Source organism: Pituophis catenifer, unplaced genomic scaffold (genome assembly GCF_029215685.1).
Source record: "Pituophis catenifer annectens isolate HBS135680 unplaced genomic scaffold, rPitCat1.0.hap2 SCAF_9, whole genome shotgun sequence".
Taxonomy (NCBI): domain Eukaryota; kingdom Metazoa; phylum Chordata; class Lepidosauria; order Squamata; family Colubridae; genus Pituophis; species Pituophis catenifer.
In genome coordinates, this window is record NW_027256889.1 from 7,180,218 (window position 1) to 7,204,586 (window position 24,369).

General features: G+C 42.0%; 1 protein-coding gene across 1 annotated transcript; it reads left to right on the forward strand.

Annotated features, from left to right (window-relative positions):
• Nucleotides 1-5,853: 5,853 nt before the first annotated feature.
• LOC139321162 (chemerin-like receptor 1) lies at nucleotides 5,854-6,918 on the forward strand. The gene has a single exon (XM_070949799.1). The coding sequence runs from the start codon at nucleotides 5,854-5,856 to the stop codon at nucleotides 6,916-6,918; it is 1,065 nt and encodes a 354-aa protein (XP_070805900.1).
• Nucleotides 6,919-24,369: the final 17,451 nt, after the last annotated feature.

Consider the following 24,369-nt stretch of genomic DNA (forward strand, 5'->3'; position numbering starts at 1 on the left):
AGAAGAAGAAGATGTTTTGCTTCTCATCCAAAATGTTTGGACTGAAGTCAGAACTGAAGGAGCTTCTTCGATGAGAAGTGAAACGTCTTCTTCTTCTTCTTCTTCTTCTTCTTCTTCTTCTTCTTCTTCTTCTTCTTCTTCTTCTTCTTCTTCTTCTTCTTCTTCTTCTTCTTCTCTCCTCCTCCTCCTCCTCCTCCTCCTCCTCCTCCTCCTCCTCCTCCTCCTCTTCCTCCTGGAAAAAGCAGTCCAGTTGCCTTTTGAAAAAGCACCTTTGAGACAACCATAACTTGGATGACTGAGAATCTCCACAGTCTCTAAATCCTGGGAGCTGGCCACAGAGAAATTACTTCCTGGCAGTAACCTTTCCTCTCTTCCACACGCTTTCTTCTCTGGAACAATTTAATCTGTTTGGATATCATTGTCTCTGGCTGGCCAGTGAGACTTTCGGAGTCCAGCAGGATGTGTTGGGAATGAAGACTGATACAGCATGCTCCTCGTTGGGCCAAGGGTTAAAGAATTAAACCAGCCCACAGCTTCTCTGCCAACTTTCTTCAGGCAGTCCCAAAATGAGCAACGGTCTGTGGACAGTGGCTGTTCCCATCTAGCCACACATCCGGATTCTCCATCGTTCCAAAAAAATAAATAAAATAAAATGCAGACAGGGAACCTCCCTGCTTCACAGTAGGTTCTCAAGCCATCCGAGGGCACAACAGATTGCTTGGAATTAGAGGTTCGGAGAGTGAAGAAGCCAGGAAAAGATCAAAACACTAGAGAAGACACCAGCTGCGAGGTAAGACTCTCTGAATTCTCTTTTTGCAACACTGCCACTCAATAAGAACGTATATTGGTGATTCTATTTGTCTTGCTCTGCTCAGATCTGGAGGAAGGATACAGCTGCTTAGTTTTTACTTGCATCTTAACTCTGCAGGTTAGGCTAGGTTAAGGATGCTAGACAGCGGTGGGTTTCAGATTATGTTACTACCGGTTTGCCACGTGTGCACACGCTCGCTTTTTTTTTTTTTAATTTGATTTATATGCCACCCTTCTCCGGAGACTCAGGGCGGCTTACAATGCGTTAAGCAATAGCCTTCATACTTTTGTATATTTATACAAAGTCAGCTTATTGCCCCCACAATCTGGGTCCTCAATTTACCTACCTTAGAAAGGATGGAAGGCTGAGTCAACCTTGAGCTTGGCGAGATTCGAACCTGCAGTAATTGCAGGCAGCTGGTCTTGATAACAGGGTGCTTTAAACCACTGTACTACCAAGGCTTTTTGCGTATGTGCGCCAAGTTTGTGCACGCACCTGCCTTCTGTGCATGCACCTGGCATCAAAATGTGCCTAAATAGAATGGCATAGAGCTGGGGTGGGTGGGTGGGTCCAACTGCAATTTCCGCTACCAGTTCAGGCGAACCATTCCGAACCAGCTGAATACCACCTCTGATGCTAGAGGCAATGAAGAGTCACTGAATGTCCTAGCCCAGGGGTCAGCAACGTGTGGCTCTGGAGCCTCATGTGGCTCTTTCACCCCTCTGCTGTGACTCCCTGTCACTCAAAATATGCATCACAACCGCCAGCACATGATTTTTTGAGCTTTTCAATCCCCGGTAGGCCAACCATGGATAAATCCAAGAAAAGTTTCAGAAGAAAACAGAAGGTTTAATTCAACTACATATGCTAGTTTTGTGGCCGCTCAGGAAATAGTCAGGCACAGGGAGGGTTTTGTGTCTCCCGGTGTTTTCTTTTCTGTGGGAAACGGGCCCAAATGGCTCTTTGAGTCTTTAAGGTTGCAGACTCCTGTCCTAGCCCGTTGGGGGTTATTTGACCCCCAATTTTCTGGATTTAACTTCCAGCTACAATATGCTTTTTTTTAATTTTATTTTATAAAAACTCTTCTGCAACAAGCGAGCGGGATGTTAATGGATGCCGACGTCCATGTTTGAATTCCGTGAGCAAAGGTGGAAGAAACCAAAGAATGCAGGCTTTTGAAAATTGAACCTTCCGTGGAAGGCAAATAAGAGGTTAGGAAAGGCACAAGGCTTTAATCCAGCCTTACATATAATAATTAAGAGTGGGGGGGGAAATCAGCCAGGAATAGAATGTGACCGCCATTAATGCTGTACGGGGTCCCCAGTTCTGTGATGGTTATTGCACTGGAATAGGGTCCCACAATGGTGGCAATTTTAAGCATGCTGGGAGTTGAAGTCCATATGTCTTAAGGTGGCTGAGAGTCTATGGAGCTTCTCAGTCCTCCAGGTCATAGTTGTCCCAAAGGCGCTTTTTCAAGAGGCAACTGGACTTCCTGGGTTTTTCTTCGAAGAGGTTTCGCTTCTCATTCAAGAAGCTTCTTCATTCTTTGCCATTCAGTCAGAGCTGAAGAAGCTTCTTGCATGAGAAGCGAAACCCCTTCAAAGATAAAACCAGAAAGTCCAGTTGTCTCTTGAAAAAGGTGGCTAAGGCCTATTTTTTATTTATTTTGTATCCCGCCTTTATTATTATTATTTTTGTTATAAATAATGAAAGGTGGTAGCATACATAATACTCCTCCCTCCTATTTTTCTCAGCAACGATCTGTGAGATGAGTTGGCCTGGCCTAGTGGTAATTGGACCAAAGTCCCCAAGCCGGCTTTTGTGGCGAAGGAGGGACTAGAACTCCCAGTCTCCTGATGATTGTCCCAAAGTCACCCAGCCAGCTTTCATAGCTAAGGTGGAACTAGAACTCACCGTCTCCTGGTGATCACTCTAAAGTCACCCAGCCAGCTTTCATGGCTAAGGTGGCACTAGAACTCACCATCTCCTGGTGATTGGCCCAAAGCCACCCAGCCAGCTTTCATGCCTAAGGTGGAACTAGAACTCCCAGTCTCCTGGTGTTGGCCTAAAGTCACCCAGCCAGCTTTCATGGCTAAGGTGGGACTAGAACTCACCGTCTCCTGGTGATTGCTTTAAAGTCACCCAGCCAGCTTTCATGCCTAAGGTGGAACTAGAACTCCCAGTCTCCTGGTTGCCTTAACCATTAGACCAAACTGCAGACTGGCATGAGGAATTCCAGGAGTTAATACAACTTTGGAAAACAACTGCTTTGAAAGAATTCTGGGCGGTGAAGGCCACATGTCTTGAAATTGCCAAGGTTGAGAAGCATTGTTCTAAATAATGAACTTGGATTAATAACACCTACAATAATTGTGGTGTCCACATAGGGCATTGCCCCTCCTCCCCACCCTGAACCACATTTTCAATGTGATGGCCTGGTGTATCGAACAAGTAAAAGAATAGGTGACTGTCCCTATGGGGTGGGTTGCTTTCATGACTAAGGAGGGACCATGTTAGGTTAGCCCCGTGATGGTGAACCTGTGGCACGTGTGCCATAGCACGCGGAGCCATATCTGTGGGCATGCGAGCATTGCCCTAGCTTAGCTCCAGCTGATTTTCGGGCCTTCCGGGCCCACCAGAAGTCGGGAAATGGGTTGTTTCCGGCCTCCAGAGGGCCTCTGGAGTTGTGGGGAAGGCTGTTTTCGCCCTCCCCAGGCTCCTAGAAAACCTCTGGAGCCTGGGGAGGGCAAAAAACGGCCTACCGGGCCCACATGCCAAAAGCGAGGGAGTTTGTGGGGTGGTGGTGTCACATGCACATAAGCGGGTGGATGGGGCGTGGGGGCGCATTGAATTATGGGTGTGGGCACGCACACACGCAACCCCCCCGTGCTCCCCCCGCTTTTGGCACGCGATGGCAAAAAGATTAGCCATCACTGGGTTAGCCTATCCTGTATGAACTCAGTATCATTTATTTAATTGGTCTGGGAAAGGAGTAAGAGGAAGCGTTTTCAGTTCATATGAGATAATAAGCTTCTAGGCGTGAAAGCAGTCCTGCCATTGAGATTTTATTTTATTTTATTTATTTTTATTAAATTTATATGCTGCCCTTCTCCCGTAGGACTCGGGGCGGCGGAGAGAATAAAAACATATAAAAATAACAATCCTAAAAACAGCCAATATAAAACCCCAAACAGAATAAAATCTCATAGCAGATCAGGGAAATTGCTGAAACAGCCACGTCTTCAAGTCGGTGCGGAAAGTACGGAGGTCAGGGACCGTCCGAGATTATTCCAAGAGCAGTCAATCTCTTGGAGATTTAACAATATAAAATGGTTTTTAATTAAATTTTGGGTTGAAAGCCCAAAAAGAAATAACCGTAGTTAATTCCTGGAGTCCTCTTGTTCTGAAAGTGCAACTGGTTGCAAAGCAGAACACCACGTTCAGCGTCAACCGAAGGGCCAAATAGATGCTCCGCAGATGATGAATTATTTCAAGTTTGGAAAAGTTAAAATGCATCACACACACTCCAGCATTACTACTCGATTAAAAAAGATGTTGATCTGCTGCCATCTTGTGGCTGATTATTGCACTGCAAGACTTGTATTACTGTGTTTAAGCATTCATCCACGAAATCTCTATCAAAGAAGACATTTTGGAACGTGGGAAGACTCTCGGGTTTTGATGCAGAAATTTAAGGAATGTTCCACTTTAGAACAAAACATTCCAAGTTCCCTAACAACCCTGGGGGGTGTGGTGGGCTGGGCTGAGAGCAATGGTGGGTTGCTCCTGGTTCGGTCTGGTTCTATAGAACTGGTAGTAAAACTGGCGGGAGATTCCGCCCACCCGCCCCGACATCATCATGGGTGATCTGCGCATGCGCAGAAGCACATGTGTGCGCACATACACGTGAACAAAGCGAATGTGCATGCATGCTCCTGTTGCGAACCAGTAGTAAGGGTAAGTCGAACCCACTCCTGGCTGAGAGAGACTGATTGACCCAGCCATGTCTAAGGTGGGACTAGAACTCACAGTCACCCAGCTTTCTTTCATGCCTCAGGCAGGACTAGAACTCACCATCTCCTGGTGATTGGCTCAAAATCACCCATCTGGCTTTCATGCCTAAAGTGGAACTAGAACTCACAGTCTCCTAGTGATTGGCCTGAAGTCACCCAGCCTTCTTTCATGCCTCAGGCAGGACTAGAATTCACCATCTCCTGGTGATTGGCTCAAAATCACCCATCTGGCTTTCATGCCTAAAGTGGGACTAGAACTCCCAGTCTCCTAGTGATTGGCCTGAAGTCACCCAGCCTTCTTTCATGCCTCAGGCAGGACTAGAACTCACCATCTCCTGGTGATTGGCTCAAAATCACCCATCTGGCTCTCATGCCTAAAGTGGGACTAGAACTCCCAGTTTCCTGGTGATTGGCCCGAAGTCACCCAGTTGGCTTTCATGCCTAAGGTGGGACTAGAACTCAGAGTTTGTTGGTTTCTAGCCTAACAAAATATACAATCTTATTTTATAGCAGGATCCTGGGGTAGTTTCATAGCTTAAAATGTTGGTCAAAGAGCTATAGGTTCATTTTGCCTCATGGTGTGAAGTGATATTTCCATCTTCTACCTTACAGGTGCATGCATTTCTTTCATCAGACATAGAATAGAATAACAGAGTTGGAAGGGACCTTGGAGGTCTTCTAGTCCAACCCTCTGCTAAGCCAGGAAATCCTATACCACTTCAGACAAATGGTTATCCAACATCTTCTTAAAAACTTCCAGTGTTGGAGCATTCACAACCTCTAGAGGCAAGTTGTTCCACTGTTTAATTGTTCTAACTGTCAGAAAATTTCTCCTTAGTTCTAGGTTGCTTCTCTCCTTGATTAGTTTCCACCCATTGCTTCTTGTCCTGCCTTCAGGTGCTTTGGAGAATAGCTTGACTCCCTCTTCTTTGGGGCAGCCCCTGAAATATTGGAACACTGCTGTCATGTCCCGTCCCTAGTCCTTCTTTTCATTTCCTATTTCCTTCCAACAGATTCTTTTCTACCAAAATGGCTGCCAACACCACCTCTCCGGAAAGCCTGTATGAAGATTATGAGGACTATCCTGATTTGCAGGAGAACGCAAGCCTCCGCAACTCGATGCACGTACTCTCCATGGTGATCTACAGCATTGCCTTCTTGTTAGGGGTGGCTGGAAACAGCCTGGTCATTTTTATCACTGGCTTCCATATGAAGAGGACCGTGAACGCTGTCTGGTTCCTCAACTTGGCCATCGCCGATCTGGTTTTTACTTCCTTCCTCCCGTTGAACGTGGCCTACATAGCTCTGGGCTTCCATTGGCCCTTTGGGAAGCTGCTGTGTAAACTCATCAGCACGGTGGCCTTCCTCAATATGTTTTCCAGTGTCTTCCTCCTCACCATCATCAGCATGGACCGCTGCGTCTCTGTAATGTGTCCCGTCTGGGCCCAGAACCATCGGACACCACGACTGGCTTCTCTGGTGGCTCTGGGCATTTGGATAGCCGCTTTGGCCCTCAGTTCTCCCTATTTTGTCTTCCGGGATCTGAAAGATTCTTCTGTGGAAGAGAACGTCACTCATTGTTACAACAATTTTGCCTTATCTGAAAGTTTCCAGTCAGAGGAGATGGTTAAGCTGGGAGAACTCCGGGCTCAAGCCTTGGTGTTGACTCGTTTTGTGGCCGGGTTCTTGGTGCCGTTCATCATCATTCTTTTTTGCTATGGCATTATCACGATCAGGCTGAAGGGGACTCGGCTCACCCGCTCGAATAGGCCCTTCAAGATCATGGTGGCCGTGGTCGTGGCCTTCTTTATCTGCTGGTTCCCTTATCATGTCTTTTCCTTCTTGGAAATGTCGGCTGTCAGGGTGACGCCTGGACTACAGACTTTTCTGGTGGTGGGAATACCCTTGGCTTCAAGCCTGGCTTATCTCAACAGCTGCCTGAACCCTTTCCTGTATGTCTTTGTGGGGCAGGACTTCCGGGAGAAGCTACGGACGTCCATTTTGGCTGCTCTTGAGAGCGCTTTCAGTGAGACCACAGGGCAGGCCTTAACCAAGAGCAAATCCAGTGCGGAGGTAGATTGTCACACCCTTTAAAAAAGAATTGGGGTGTGGGGAGGGGCGCAGTTACAAGCTTGTGGGATCTCTCTGTCTCCCTTGTTGATCTTTGGGATTGTTCTGACCTAGACTTCGTTCAAAAGCATGAAGCAGAGTCTTGGTCCCGGCAAACCCCTTTTATTTACACGACTGTGAATTCCTTTCATTCACAGTCGGCAAGGTTTGGCAAACAGTCTTTCAGAGGAATATTGATCAACACAGACCTTATCTCGCTTGGAAAGCTGCCAGATAACTAGTTGCCAAATGCAGGGCAAGGCAAAACTTGGCACAGAGTCTCTTAGAGTCACGAACAGAACTTTCCACTCTTGAAACGACCGAACGAACAAATTGTTTCCTGAAAAAGCCCCCTCCCCAGTCGCTCCTCTTTTGTTTCCTATGAGAGGGGCCAATCACCTCCAAGGTGTGGCTTTACTCCCAAGTCAACCCTGCTTTCTTAGTTGTTCTTGTCTTCTGGCAGCTCTGCACATGCGCACACTGGGAATAGGCTCCAGCTGCTCCTCTGCCTCCCTGCTGTCTAGCTCCCTCTCTGCCTCTGACACAGAGCCCTCGTCCGAGCTTTCCCCAAATCCCAGGACTGGCCAAACTTCCTCCCCAACCTCCTCACTGTCTGACTCTGCTGCCAGCTCCGCTGGCGGGTCACAACAGAGATCCACTAATCAAAGATAACCAGAGGATAATGGTTTTGGATTGTGGTGCATTTGCAAAATGAAGGAGTTGTGAATATCTTTGTTCTGAATCTTGGAAAGCAGTTATTTTTGATAGTAGTGCCAGTTCTAGATATGTACACATACAGGGTGTATACACGCAACACACAACATTGTATACATGCAACACACAACATTTATGCTTATATCTGCCTATACAGATAGTCCTTGACTTACAACAGTTCATTTAGTGACTCTTTAAAGTTATAACATCACTGAAAAGTATGACCCGTTTTGCACACTTACGACCATCGTAGCATTCCCATAGTCACATGATTTACATTCAGATGCTGGACAAATGACTCACATTTTATGACGGTTGCAGTGTCCCAGAGGCATGTGATCGAACATTTGCAACCTTCTGACAAGCAAGGGGGAAGTCAGATTCACTCAACAACCGTGTTACTAATTTAAAAACTGCAGTGATTCACTTAACAAAAAAGGCAAGAAAAGTTGTAAAATGAGGCAACACTCAGATAACAAATTTCTCACTTAGCAACATAAATTTGGGGCTCCGTTGTGGCTGTAAGTTGGGGACTACCTGTACAAATAACCAACCTTGCTTAAGTGTCCATTTTAAAAGATAGATTTGTACTGTCAAACACCGATGGAATACGAGCCATCAAGTTGGTGTCAACTCCTGGCAACCACATAGATAGATCTTCTTTGTGATGTTCTGTCTCCCATCCTGGACCTTCAGGTCTTCCAACAGTGCACCCACCACCACGGACTCCATCTTCCTCGCTTTTGGACATCTTCTCCTCTTGCCTTCCACGTTGCTCAACATCATGGACTTCTCAAAGGAGTTAGCTCTTCCCATGATGGTTGTAAAACACAATATGTGCATAGATTTCTCATGGGTACAATTAAACATTCTGGAATCCGTTTTCCCAAGGACATTCTGTCCTAGTCAACACAATCAAGGTCCTTTCCTCTCTCTCTCTCTCTCCCTCCCTCCCTCCCTCCCTCCCTCCCTCCCTCCCTCCCCTCCCTCCCCCCCCCCCCCCTCTCTCTCTCTCTCTCTCTCTCTCTCTCTCTCTCTCTCTCTCTCTCTCTCTATATATATATATATATATATATATATATATATATATATATATATATATATATATATAAAACACATACTTGATTGTCTTTAGGCTTTCTCAGTTATTCAGCATGCACCAGCAGTAATGTCTCTGCCTTTTCAAAAATGAGCTTGAACATCTGGTCTCTTCCATTCCATGTAGAGCTTTAATCTACATTAGATGAGCTCGAGCATTATTGTACTAGCGTGTGAAATGAAGGACATTGAAATAATTTGCAGTCCCATCTTTGGTATTGGAATGTAGATGGATGTTTTCCAGTTTGTTGGTCACTGAGTCACGATGACCCCAAATTATTGCATAGTTTTATTATAATGATGATGATTATTTTACTGATTTTCCATATACGTCTTGCATCTTTATCTTCTTTGAATCAGTTACTGTAAGCTCATTGGTATCCTCTGACGTACCAATTTGAGGTCGAAATGTCCTTCTGAGTTGGAAACATTTGGAAGACTTCCCTTGGTTTTCAATGTCGGTTTCTATTTTTGATGCCTTTAATCCTGCTGCTAATTTTTTTTTTTTAAATTTGATTTATATGCCGCCCTTCTCTGGAGACTCAGGGCGGCTTACAAGGCGTTAAGCAATAGCCTTCATATTTTTGTATATTTTATACAAAGTCAGTTTATTGCCCCCACAAACTGGGTCCTCATTTAACCTACCTTAGAAAGGATGGAAGGCTGAGTCAACCTTGAGCCTGGTAAGATTCGAACCTGCAGTAATTGCAGGCAGCTGTGTTAATAACAGGGTGCCTTAGACCACTGTACTACCAAGGCTAATTTAACAGCTATTCCACGTTTAGTCTGGTTTCTTCTGTTTCTTGGTCTTTTGATAACTTGTTTTCACATCTGTCCGGTAGTAGGTTGCCCCTGGTTCGCACCGGTTCTATAGAACCGGTAGTAAAACTGGCAGGAGGCTCCGCCCACCAACCCCAACGTCATCAGAACGCTTCTGCGCATGTGCGCGCAGCCCCGTTGCGAACTGGTAGTAAAGGTAAGTAGAACCCACCCCTGCATTCGTCCTTAATAATTTGAAACAGCTGGTTTCATTCTAAAATTCCTCTAATTCCCTGTCAGTGGCTTCAGGATTTCAAAGTGATTTCTGATGTCCTTCTTGAAAATGTATAATATATATTAGCAATAGCACTTAGACTTACATTTTAGACTTTTGCAGCACTCTCTGAACGGTTTTACAGAATCAGCACATTGCCTTTAACAATCTGGGTCCTCAGTTTACCGACCTCGGAAGGTTGAGTCAACCTTGAGCTGTTTCAAGATCGAACTCCAGGCTGTGGGCAGAGTTAGCCTGCAACGCTGCATTCTCAACACTGCGCCACCAGGCAGGGCTCTCGTTCAAAACGATTTTTGATAGGGTCAAAAATCATATCGTAGAAAAGGTTCTGCTTCAGTTTGACTTGGAATTTGCAGATAAACAATTTTTCATCTAGTCTACAGTTAGCCCCCGATCATATCCCGGCTGTTATAATTGTGTTTCATCTCCTTGTAGCAGTAATAAAATGAGGACTTCTGTGGGTCTGAAGAAGTCCATGTAGATTGGTGACTTTTGGGTTGTGTAAAATATGCTGGTTTATGACTGTAATAAAGATTTGATTTGATTTGATTTTGTTGTGTGAAAAATGTGTTAACAGTGGAAGAATACAGCATCCAGTTTTGGTCACCACATTACAAAAAAGATGTCGAGATTTTGGAAAAAAGTGCAGAGAAGAGCAACTAAGATGATTAAAGGCCTGGAGACCGAAACGTATGAAAAACGGTTGCAAGAATTGGGTGTGGCCAGTCTAGAGAAAAGAAGGACTGGTGGGTGGGGATGGGACGGGACATGATAGCAGTGTTTCAGTATTTGAGGGGCTGCCACAAAGAAGAGGTGGGGTCAACTTATTCTCCAAAGCCACCAGAGGGCAGGACAAGAAAACAATGGATGGAAACTAATCAAGGGAGAGGAAAGCAACCTGGAACTAAGGGAGAAACTTCCTAACAGTGAGGACAATTAACCAGTGGAACAGCTTGACTTCAGAAGTTGTGGGTGCTTCCATCACCCTCCATCACTGGTGGGTTTTTAAAAAGAGACTGGACAGTCACTTGTCTGGAATGGCATAGGCTCTCCTGCTTGAGCAAGGGATTGGACTAGAAGACATTCAAGCAGAGGTGAAATCCAGCAGGTTCTGACAGGTTCTGGGAGAACCGGTAGTGGAAATTTTGAGTAGCTTCGGAGAACTGGCAAATATCACCTCTGGCTGGCCCCCAGAGTGGGGTGGGGAATGGAGATTTTGCAATATTCCTTCCCCCAGAGGAGTGGGGAGGGAATGGGGATTTTGCAATATCCTTCCCCCTGGAGTGGGGGGTGGGAAATGGAGATTTTGCAGTATCCTTCCCCTGCCATGCCCACCAAGCCACGCCCACAGAACCGGTAGTAAAAAAAAAAATTGGATTTCACCACTGCCTTCAAGGTTTCTTTCAGCTCCATTCCGATTGAAATCATTGGAATGGCACAAACAGAAGTCATTCTACTTCATTTCTGTTTCTGAGGACATATAATCCAACTAAGTTTTCTTCCTTACTTTTACCAAAATTGGCACTCCAATTTCTAATGTCAAGCAGCATATCTTGCTTGAAAGTTTACTCAGCATCAGAGTGAACTTAAACGTAAAACTCATGGACAAATTTAAAAAGAAAGATAAAAGCCGACACGTATTAATACAGTGGCACTTCAGTACTCATTGCCTTATTTTTTTTATTTTTTATTTTATTTTTTATAAAAAATATCAAATCAGTTCATGAACAGTGTGGCATCTGGGTGTCATACATTCTGATATAAATCAGAATGTATGATTTATGTAATCAAGTTAATCATAATCCTTACATTCAGTCTGCCTTTATATTTCTAATAATATAATAACATAATTTAATTATATTAAATTTATAGTCTATAATTGTTCAACTATTCCACATTTTCTCTTGTTATTACTTTCATTTTATGATATAAAAATGTATACACTAATATTCCCTCTTTTCCATTTTCTATCACTTGTTCTAGCTTTTAATCATATCACCCCTTTATTGAGAGACTTTTTCTTTCCTTCTTATCTAACTTCTAATCGTGTCACCTACTTAAAAAAAGAAAAAGGAGAAGTGAGAGAGAGAGAGAGAGGAGAGAGAGAGAGAGAGAGAGAGAGAGAAGGGAAAAACAACTCAGAACAACAATAGAAAAAGAAAAATCATTCATCTTTCATCTCTTGTCCACTTCAATACTTTAATTGCTATGCTTTAAAGGAAAGATAGGGAAAAATTTAATTTAATTTAATTTAATTTAATTTAATTTAATTTAATTTAATTTGTATACCGCCCTTCTCCCAAGGGGACTCAAAAAGAAGAGTAAATCAAAACAACAATATAAAAAGAAAAAAGAAATCATCTCTCCATCCTCCATTCAGTACTCATTGTTAATTGGTTCTGAGAGGCATGATGAATATCAAACACATTTCCCCCATGAGGGGGTAATGTAATGAGTCCATATGGCAGCTGACTGACAAGTTCTAGCTTGTGGGTTGGAGTACCAAACAAATGATGAGTATTGGGACAAAATCTTCATGTCAAAATGTCTCGAGTATCAAATTTGATGAGTTTCAAAGCAGTTGAGTACCAAGTACTTTTACTGTATAAAGTAAAAGAAGAAAAGAAAAAGAAATCAGAAAGAAAGCCAGAAATAATTCTTTTCCCAAGATAGGGGGAAAAAGTAGAAGAAAAAATAGAAAATATATTGATATTGAAATTACTGTACCAGAGAGAGAGAGAGAGAGGAGAGAGAGAGAGAGAGAGAGAGAGAGAGAGAGAGAGAGAGAGAGAGAGAGAGAGAGAGAGAGAGAGAGAGAGAGAGAGAGAGAGAGAGAGAGGTACTGTATTAATGGATAAGGTGGCTATATAAAAAGCATTACATCAATATTATTCTAACGTGTATAAAGGAAGTGCCATCGTTCTGGAGAAAATAGATATCTATCTAAAGAAATAAAATTTACTGAGGATCGCAACGGAAGAGAAACATATTGCGAATGGATCTATAACAACAAGGGAAGTTTCTGAAGCCATAAAAAAGATTAATTCATGAAAGATGCCTGGACCAGATGGATTATCGGGTTCTTCTTGTAAGTGTTTTGAGGGTGAACTGTTACAACCTTTGCAAAACGAAACGGATTCTATTTTAGAGGGAGGAAAAAATGCCAGGGAATTAGAAAGAAGCCGATATAGCACTGATACGAAAAGGGGGACAAGATTTGACTTTAATGAGAAACTGTAGGGCAATATCATTACTGAATAAGGACTACAGATTATTGTGTTGGAAGAAATGTCCATCTGGGTTCAGTTCCAAGTGGGGAAGAAAGACACTGGAAACATGGAGACTGCTTGAAAAGATGGTTTAATGGTGGACAGGACCACATGGTTTTGAAGCCCTGGACAAAAAAAGGGAAGAGATGCTGAGAGTGCCTGGGTTTTGTGCCCCTCTCTGGGCTTTGGAATTTGAGCTTGTATTCTGATTGGTTGTTAGATTCCCATGGGGCCATGCAGGGGCAACTCTGTAGGCTGTCGTGAGCTTGGTTGACTCTTGCTGGGTGATGATGTAATGAAAGGGCTTTGGGCAATTCCTACTATGGCTCTGTCTGAAGGAAGTAGAACTTTGTTATATAGAATAGACTGGCCCAGGCCTTAATGGCCCATTGACAAAGGTCCCCACCGTCAATGGGGGGGCTGAGTTTCTGTCTCCCTTTTAGGGGAAATATTCTGCCCTTTTAATATTTCCTAAAATATCTCATTTTCTTAGGAGAGGGGTGGGTGCTAACTTCCTACAGTTGATTATGATTCCAGCAAAGAAACCGAAAAGAATTTGGCAAGAATGTATTCACGAAAGTCAATGCAAAATCAAACAATGTAGAATTCAGGAGAAATTTCTTGTCAGTGAGGACAACTAACCAGCGGAAAGCCTTGCCTTCAGAAGTTGTGGATGCTCCATCACTGGAGGTTTTCAAGGAGAGATTGGACGGCCATTTGTCCATAACGATATAGGGTCTCCTGCTTGGAGAGAAGGTTGGACTAGAAGACCTCTAAGGTCCCTTCCAACTCTATTATTCTGTAATTCTGTAAAAACTGTTGATTGTATTTGACAATCAGATCCAAATGATCATGCTTTCCTCTTACAAATAGTACTTCTGCTTTTCAAATTTCATAAATATCCTAACTTCCTTCTTTGCCTCAGGAAGTGATCTCTATTGAGACTTAATATACAGTTGTGTTGAAAAACAATGGCTTCTTCCAAATACCAGGCTCATATTATCATATGTGGTGGCCGTGTCCCAAAGCAAAAAAAAATACAGGAAGAAAATACGCATGTGGCTGGAAATTATGACAAAACAACACATAGGTTTAAAACCTGAGACATTCTTGTTGGGCATGCTTCCAGGAAACTATAATAAGGGTAACACATATTTAATCTTATATACTCTAACAGCAGCCCAAGATTGTATATGCGCAATACTAGAGAAATCCAGAAACCCTACAGATCAGTGGTGGGTTGCCCCTGGTTCGGACCGGTTCACAAGAACCGGTAGTAAAACCAGTGGGAGGCCCCGCCCACCACCCCGAATGTCATCATCAGCAATCTGCGCATGCACAGAAGGCGAGGCGCGCACGCGAGCAAAGCGAGCACATGTGTGCGATCCCGTTGCGAACCGGTAGTAAAGGTAAGTAGAACCCATACCTGCTACAGAGGGATATTATAATCAAAAAATTCTGGAATGTGCAGAAATGGATAGGTTAACCCTAAAAATCAAAGGAAAAGAAGGCTCGGAATATTTTATAATGTGGGAACTATTCTATAAATGGTTGTGACAGATACTGAGGTTAGAGGAGTGGATTTATGTGAAATATGGACTACATGAGAAAGAAAAACTGATGAGTAAATATTTTGATGGTTATATAATAGATACTATAATGGAAGATAGTATACTTTTCAATAACAATTGATATTATCGCATATATGTTTATGACTATATATGATTATAATGATGATGATGATGATGATGATGATTATATGTTAACACTTTGGACACCTAGAAAACACTCTGTTCAACATAGAAATGGAAAATTTCCCCTAGCGGTTCTGTGGGCGTGGCTTCTTGGGGGGGAGGTCATGTGTCTGGATGGGCGTGGCCAACTCGACATCACTCACATTGAGAGACTCCTCACTGGCCCCTCCCCTCCCAGCCACTCCTTGTCGCGAATGGTAGGAAAATGGGGAGGGGAATATTCCTGCCTATCATCCTTCCCTCAGTCTGTGCTGAGATTGAGGAATGGATGACAGGCAGGAAAATCCCCTTCCCCATTTTCCTGCCTTTCACAAAAAGGGCTCCATTCCAACTGCTCCCCTCTGTCCCCCTCCCTCCTGAGGACTATCTTAAAGGGACAGGCTGCAGGAGCTCCATTGTGAATGGAGGGAAAAAAGTTAGAATTCTCTCTGTTGCATTTAACATTGAATTCTGTGGAATATCGAGTGACTGGAAGAGGAGAGCAGTGACCGGCTGGGCATGGGTGGGGCCAAGGAGGGGTAATTACTACCAGTTCGGCAAATTGATGCCCATAATCCCTAGCAGTTCACCCGAACTGCTCCGAACCGGTAGGATTTCATCCCTGGAATATGTGATATAAAGCAATAAAAAATATTTCACAAAAAATAACAACAACAATGGCTTCTTCCATTAAAAGGCAAATAAATAGCAAATGAATTAACACATTCCCCCAAACTAGTCTTCCTTCCTCAAGATCGCACCTTCCATTCGGTTGGTTGCGCCCCAAAATCTACGGCCAGCAACAAAGAAAACAGCTTTGATTAGTGTTAGTAACTGGAAAGAAAGGGTCTACTTTGAAGTAGTAGGTGTCACCTAATCTATGGGGAATTGAAATATTTAGCCACAGGAAATATTGGGCTGCCAGAAAATTGCCTTCATTTCATTGTAGGGCCAACTCCAAGGTTTATGTGTTGTCTCTTCTTTCTGCTTTGATTGCAGACCCAGAATGAAAGATGTTGTTGGTGAGAAGAGGAATGTAAGAAGAGTTGAATAAAAAAGCTAAACTGACTGCCTTATTTCACCTGTTGGCCCACCGGATTGTTCTAAGAAGCTCACGAGTAAAACTCAAAGACCGCAACTTGTTCCCTGCCGCTGAGACAAAACCTCTGTCCCTTTTTTTTTTTTTATTGCAAAAGTTTTACAATTACATTTTCAACCCTTTTTTTTCACCCCCCCACCTCCCTCCCCAAACTTCCCGTCCTCCCTAACCCTCCCTAATCCTCCCCCCCCCAGACTTCCCTATTATGTACTCATAACTAATAACACTGATATATAAACCTGAACCCATCCTTCCCCCTATATAATTTTTCCTCTTTTTCTCTTTACATTAAGATATTTCTAGTACATTATTTTCAAATAAAAGCTATTTGATACTTTCTAGTTTGGTATTTGTTCTGAACATATTCTATCCACCTTTTCCATTCCCATTCATAAGTCTCTTGTGAACAATCCTTTAAGTATGCTGAAATCTTCGCCATCTCTGCAAAACTAGCCATCTTCAAAGTCCATTCCTCGATAGTAGGCAAAGCGTCATTCTTCCAATATTTACCTATCAACAATCTTGCTGCAGTTATCATATACAATATTAGTTTTGTTTCACCCCGTGTAAAACCCTTAACTATACCCAATAAAAACAATTGTGGAGAGAATTGAATTTTTTTCTTCAAAACATTCTGCATAACCCACCATATTTTTATCCAAAAAGCCTTAACTTTCCTACAGGTCCACCAAACATGATAATACGTAGCATCCAAACATTCGCATCTCCAACATTTTGGCTGAACATTAGGGTACATACATGACAACTTTTTAGGATCTAAATGCCATCTATAAAACATTTTATAAAAGTTTTCCCTCAGGTTCTGCGACTGTGTAAATTTAACATTCTGAACCCAAATTTTTTCCCATGTTTCCAGCATCACTGGTTCTTCAAAATTCTGTGCCCACTTAATCATACAGTCTTTAACTAATTCAGTTTCTGAATCTCTTTCTAGCAAAACATTATAAAGCCTTTTGATATGCATTGGACCTTTCTCTCTTATATGTCTAACCAATTCTTCCTCATGCAACATAATACCAGTTTTTTGGTCCTCTTTCCATCTCAATTGTAATTGATTATATTGTAACCAAGTTAAATTAATCCCTTCATCCAACAGTGTCTGCAATGTCTTCAGCTGCCATCTGCCCGCATCTGTAAAAAGAACCTCTTTATATAAAAACCCCCCGAGTGACATTATATTTGTATTCCACATAGTATGACCAAGATCCAGCCATAACGGTATTTTATAATCCCATTTGAGTCGGTGCTTCTTCCAAACTCTCATCAAAGAATCTCTAAGTATATGACTTTTGAATACTTTATCTACTTTGTTGTCGTAAAATAAATAAGCATGCCATCCAAATTCAAGATCAAAACTTTCTGCATTCAATATTCCAGTCTTTTTACTTCCAAACCAATCACTTGTTAAAGTTAAAGCTGTTGCATCATAATATAGCTGTAGGTTTGGAAGTTTAAGACCTCCTCTTTCTGGAACATCTTGCATAATTTTCAATTTCACTCTCGGCTTCTTCTCGTTCCAGACAAACTTATTCACACCAGACTGCCAAACTTTCAGTTGTTTGTCACTTTTAAGCACCGGAATCATTTGAAACAAAAACAGAAATCTTGGCAAAATGTTCATCTTAACTGCTGCTATTCTTCCAAGTAAAGACAGTTGCAGCTTTTTCCAAGTCTCCATGTCTTTCTGGACCTCTCGCCACAACACCTCATAATTATTTTGGAACAATTTCATGTTTGATTCTGCAACCTGAACTCCAAGATATTTTACCTTAGGTACAATTTCAAAACCTGCCCTCCTTTCAAGCTCATGTTTACGATCTTGTGTCATATTTTTAAGTATCATTTTGGTCTTTTTTGAATTCAGTCTAAAACCTGAAACTCTACCATAGTCTTGTATAATGTCATTCATCAAGATTATTGATTCCATTGGTTGTGATAGGGTAACCACCAGATCATCTGCAAATGCCTTTATTCTATAATCCTCTTGCCTTATCATTATACCTTTCAAAATTTTAGAGTCCCGTATAGTATTTAGCAAGACTTCCAATGTTAAAATAAATAAAAGTGGGGACAACGGACATCCCTGTCTTGTTCCTTTTTCAATTTTAAACTCTGTCGTCAAACTTCCATTAATAATAATCTGTGCTTTTTGCTCTTGATAAATTGCTGAGATCGCCTGTATAAATTGGTCCCCAAAGCCCATCTTTTTTAAAGTCTTTAGTAGAAAATTCCAATCCACTCTATCAAAGGCCTTCTCTGCATCCAGAAAAACCAGCACTGCAGGGATCTGTTTATTCTTATCAAGATATTCCAATAAGTCTATTACTTGCCTTACATTGTCCTTCATATATCTGCCCTCAATAAATCCCGCTTGGTCCTCATGAATCACCTTTTGAATTACTGGCATCAACCTGTTGGCTAATACCTTCGCATAAATTTTATAGTCTGTGTTCAAAAGAGATATTGGTCTGTAATTCTCTGGTTTTTTAGGACCAACTTGTTCTTTTGGTATCAAAGATATATAAGCAGTTGTCCAAGATGGGGGTATTTTACCCCCTTGTTGAATATTGCAAAATAAATCTCTAAGTTGTCCCACCATTTCAGCTTGTAAAGTTTTATAATACACTGCAGTCAAACCATCCGTGCCAGGAGCTTTGGCTGTTTTTAACTGTTTAATTGCTGCTGTTATCTCCTCCTCTGTTATAGGATAATTCATTCTTTCCTTTTGTTGATCAGTAATTTTTGTAACTCTCTTATCATTTAAATATTTTTCTATAAGTCCATTCTGCACCTCTTCTTTGGCATATAGTTTAGTATAATAGTCCACAAAAGCTTCTTTTATTAAATTTTGTTGAAAAATTTCTTTCCCTCCAATATCAATACTATCAATAATCCGTGTACTTTGTTTTTTCCTCAATGTATAAGCCAACCATCTGCCCGGTTTGTTAGCGTTACAAAATGTATTATGCTTCACGTATTGTAAGCTTGTTGCAACTTGTTCCGCCATAAGCATTTGAAATTGGTCTTTCAAAAGTTTTATAGCACTTCGTATTCTTTCATCTGTTGGATTTTTAATAAGTAACTGTTCTTTATTCTTTATTTCCATTTCCAACTCAAATCTCTTCTTTTGTCGGAACAGTCTATGTTTAGAATTCATGTAGATAAGTACCCCTCTCATATAAGCTTTACTTGCGTCCCAAACAATTTCAATTGGGGTACCTTTATTCAAATTTATTTCAAAAAATTCTTTCAAATGCTTTTTAAGTTCTATTGTATTTTTTTCATATCTAAACAAGTTCTCATTTAGTCTCCAAGAACGTCTCTCAACCTTGTCCATCTCAATTTCTATCCATACAGGGCTATGGTCAGTCAAAGTTCTTGGAAAAATCTTTGTTCTTTTTGTTTTAACAAATAGATCATTTGACAACAGGATAAAATCAATCCTAGAAAAGGATCTGTGTCTATCAGAAAAGAAAGTGTAATCCAATTCATTTGGATTATGTATTCTCCAAACATCTTTTAGTTCCATATCTTCTTTCATATCAAAAAAAGTCTGTGGTAGTCTAATTCTAGACTTTGCCAGGCTCTTTTTATCTAGTTTAGAATCAATCACTCCATTCCAGTCTCCCATAATTAAAATAGATCTATAGTCCCATTGCAATATTTTAGTATGTAACATCTTATAAAAATAGTCCTGTTGTTGGTTGGGAGCATAAATTCCAATCAAAAGAATTTGACCATTTGCTGTGAGCAATTCAATTGCTACAAACCTACCATCTTGATCTGCTTCTATAACTTTCGCTGTTAATTTTTTATTTACATAAATAACCACACCATTCTTTTTCTGCGAAGTTGAAGATATATAATGTGCTCCTAGTTTTGAGTTTATCAAATATTTTTGATCTTGAGTTGTAATATGCGTTTCTTGTAAACATATTATATCATTATTAAATTGTTTCAAATATGTAAATAATTTCTTCCTTTTCTGTGCTGAATTCAACCCATTGACATTCCAAGATAGACACTTAAAGGTCATCAGCCTCTTTCTGGAGCGCAGAGCAAAATATTTGAAGTTCATCCGAGAGCTTCGATCTCGCTCCTCCCATAGCGCCACTCTCTTGAACGGTACTCTTAACTGCCTTCTTGTCTTGTCTTTCCTGTTGTTGTTGTTGCTTTTGTTTAAGTAGCTTAGATTGAGCTCTAGTTATACGTTGATCTTTAACTTCAGTCAACTGAATCAAATCCAGAATTGGAGAAGAATCCAACAAGGGCTCACTCAGAAAACCTCCTTCTGCACCTTGCACTACTTCTGGTTCCTGCTTGGACTGTTCTTGCAATTGCCTCTCTTCACTCTCTTTGATCTCCAGAACTGTAGATGTACGTGGAGATGGTGTTCTTTCCTTAAGAATAGTACTATAAAAGTGTTGTGCCTTCTCCACGGTATTCAACCGATATCCTTCTCCCTTATATCTAAAAATTATCCCAGCTGGTGCGTCCCACCGGAAGGGTATCTGTAAATTTTTCAATTCCTTAACAAGAAAACCAAATTCTTTTCTAGCTTTCAGCATTTTAGGAGGTAATTCTTTAAAAATTTCAAGTCGTGAACCCCCCACTTGTACAGAAGTGTGAAAAGATTTTTGCAGGATATCATTTCTAATTTCTCTATCAGTAAAGTATATGACCACATCTCTGGGCAGTTGTCTTTGTCTGGCCACCCAAGAGTTAACTCTGTAAATTTTATCTATTTTATGAAATACCAAATCAGGATTAGCTTGTAAAATCTTAGCCAGGGCTTCAGAGCAAACTTGTCTCAAATCCTGTCTCTCCTCCTCTCGAATTCCCCGAAGCCGTATGGCGAATTCCATCGCCCGGAATTGTATCATAACAATCTCATCTTCAATTCTCTGCATTTTATTGTCAACCTCATCAATTTTATAATCATTGTCTTTCATCTTAACATTAACTTCTGATTTAAATTCTTCAACTTTAAAATCAACTGTCCCAATAAATCCTGCCAGGCCAGACGCCACTTCTGAAATTTTTTTGGTCACCTTATTTTGATTCTGTTTCACCATGTCTTTAACTTCATTAATTTCCTGCATAAATTCCTGATGTGATTTTTGAAGTTTATCATCTATCTCCTGTTGGGATTTTTGAAATTTATCATCCAAAGTTTTAGAAATAAATTCTTTTAAATCTCCCACATCAAATTCTTTTTTCTGAGTTTGTAGCTGTTGAGCAGGGGGAAGTTGCGTTTCATGTTTGTGTGTGGGGGATCCCCCCCCTAATGCCTTCCCTTCCTGCTTCTTTGAAGCCATCCTGGCTCGTGATCTAGTTTTTCTAAAGAGGGAAGTTCCTTTTCCTTTCCCTCCTGCACAAAGACTTCTAAAAAAGTCCCCCAGATTTGATCAAATAGGAGTTAAAATAAAGCAAAGTCCAATATTGAAAAGGAAAAAATTTCCCAGTTGTTTCTCTTACAACAAGCAAGGCAACTTTGTAGCAACTTGGAAACTTTGTAACAAAGCAAAGTAACTTCACCAATCCACACTCGCTGGCTCGTTAACTCTGCGGCTAGGCGCCATGTTTTTTCAAAGCACTTTCACTCACTCGCAATTTCTCAGATTGAAAAGTCAACAAAGTGCTAATACTTGCGTTTCCAAATTTCAGGATTCAGTAGTTTCGCTGTTTATTAAAGCTGGTTCTTTCACTTTAAGTTTCCTGCAGCCGGCTTGTTCTGCAAAAAGCAGAATCGTCCCACGTCGCCCGGAGTTTCAGCAGGTTGGGAGGGAGCCACGCCTGTTCTCTCCCCAGAAACTTCCCTGGGGGGTTACAGGGGCTCAACCTGTGCCCTGCGATCTCTCCTTCTTCAATCCTGTGGATTTAGAAGTTTTCGAGCCGCTTCTTCGTCTCGAAGCGGCTCTACAGGCGGCGGGGCTGGCGGAGCTTCAAAGAGCGCCGCCGTCGCCGAAGACAAGGAAACCGGAAGCCTTTTCAAAACCTCTGTCCCTTGATGGTTTCAACTTCTTCCTTGTATTTCTCGAATCTCCTTCTAAACCGGCAAGGCATTGTCTCATTCGGGCCTTTAGGTTGTGTTGAGAAGTTAGTTCATCCTTTGTCCGGTCTCCAACTTTCTTCTGGCTGCTTTATCCAGCTCCTGATATTTCTCATGGTTGCTAAGGGTTTGCTACCAGTGAAATATATTAGAGAGCATCCAAGCTGGATTTACTGAGATTCACATTTCTGGTCCCCCCACCCCTTTTGAATCACCTATGTTTACGGGAGATTTTATAGAAGCAGCTCTAAACAGATATATATGACTAGAAAAGTATTATACATTTGAACTTACGAATTAAAAAGAACAAAATAAAAATAAATATTTGACCTTTACAGGGAGGAGCCATAAAATAAGGGTGTGGCTGGCCGATGAAGTCTCATAAGACAGAAATAGTACTATCCCAGTCTCCCTTAAGTCTCCCTCTCCCTCTGTCCCTCTCTCCCTCTCCCTCTCTCCCTCTCCCTCTCTCTCTCATCCTTAGTACTCTCTTCTGCTTGGTTGTTTTTTGCAAATGTTTCATTACCCAACTAGGTAACACCACTGCACAGGGCACTGATGAGGTTACCTAGATGGGTAATGAAATGTCTATAAGAAAACAGCCAAGCTTGGAGAAGATCAATGACCCCACAGTTCAACCCTGAGATTCAAATTTTCCTTCCTTCCTTCCTTCCATCCGAAATTTCATACCTGGAAGCATTAGGTCAGACTGTCTGACTACTAATTTCCTCCTAAAACAGCCTTTCCAACCAAGAGTTCCAAATTTTGTCTCCCTAACTTCGAGACCAGAGGGCCAAAGATCGCATTGCAACCAAGTGTGTGAGCTGGGTTAGGCAACCCTAAACTAAATGGGTAGATTACAATTCCACTGTTGCCTATTCTTCTATGGATCCAGAGGTGGTATTCAGCCGGTTCGGACAGATTTGGGTGAACCAATAGCTGAGATCGTGGGTGGCCCTGCCCATCCTCCCCAGCACTAGGCCATCCTATTTAGCCACATATTCGAGGCCGGGCGCATACATGGAAGGTGCAAGTGGGGGGGGGGGCGAACTGGTGGTAACAATCTCTGAAACCCACCTCTGTATGGATCCTTAGGGAGAAAAAAAAGGTTGCTGCTAATAGTGCAGGATCACAATCCCAAACGATGCCAGTTAATCAACAATGGTAAATTCCACTTCACTCTTAACTTCTTCTTCTTCTTCTTTTTTTGCATCCGACATGCGAGAGCACCAGAAAAATAAACTGCTGAGGTCACCTCTTCAAAATAGCCTGCTCTTATTTGTAAAAAGCTGAAATCCAGAGTTTCCTCTTGCCGGCAAATCTGCAAGAGTTGTCATAATTTGGTGTGGATGGGAAATTACGATGACACAAGATGATATGACTAACTTCAGGATGGCGTGCCTCCGTTTGAAAAATTGCACACACCTTTCCAGATTGTAAATAGGGATATATGCAACAACAAGCAACACCTTCCAGGGAAACCATCGCTATTCTACTCGCTTACTCAAAAGTAAGCCACGGGGGGAATTGTGGCACCTTAAACCAGGCTAATTTTGTGTTTGTGTGCACGCAAATACCTGCAAACACACACACACAAAAGCAGTTGTAAGAATTGCAATGTCTGACATGAATAACCTCCCAAAGAGTAAAGACATCAGCCTCACAGAACCAAATTCGTTAAGATTAGATACGAATTAGTTACTAAGATTATTACTAATTAAGTTAACTTGCCTTAACTAATTTAACAAGTTAGTAGTTTTTTTTCCAATGGCTACTTTTGGCTGTGAAACTTGGACTCTGAAAAAGACAGAGAGGAGAAGGGTGGGCGCAGGGGTGAAATGCTCCCAGTTCGGACCGGATCGCCCGATCCGGTAGTGATGGCAGCGGGTGGTTTGGAGAACCGGTAGCAAAAATCCCTGTGGATCCCTGTGGTTTGCCATTGCCTGCTTCCTGGGGTGAAAGAAATTGACTGTCTCAAGATCATCCAGCCAGATTTCATACCTAAAATGGGACTTGAACTCACTGTCTCTTGGTGATTGGCCCAAAGTCCAGGAATTGCCAATAGTGGGAATTGTCTAAGGATGATGGCCAGTGGTGGGTTTCAAATTTTTTTAATACCAGTTCTTGGTGGGTGTGGCATAGTTTGGTGGGCATGGTATGGTGGGTGTAGCAGGGGAAGGATACTGTAAAATCTTCATTCCTTCCCCACTCCAGGGGAAGGACACTGTAAAATCTCCATTCCCACCCCACTCCACAGGAAAGTTACTGCAAAATCCCCATTTCCTTCCGAACAGCTGGGACTTGGGAGGCAGAGAATAGATGGGGGCAGGGCCAGTCAGACGTGGTATTTACCAGTTCTCCGAACGACTCAAAATTTCCACTACCGGTTCTCCAGA

Bases quoted from the DNA above. Each gene is read 5' to 3' on its own strand.
- LOC139321162 (XM_070949799.1), top strand. From the start codon at position 5,854: ATGGCTGCCAACACCACCTCTCCGGAAAGCCTGTATGAAGATTATGAG.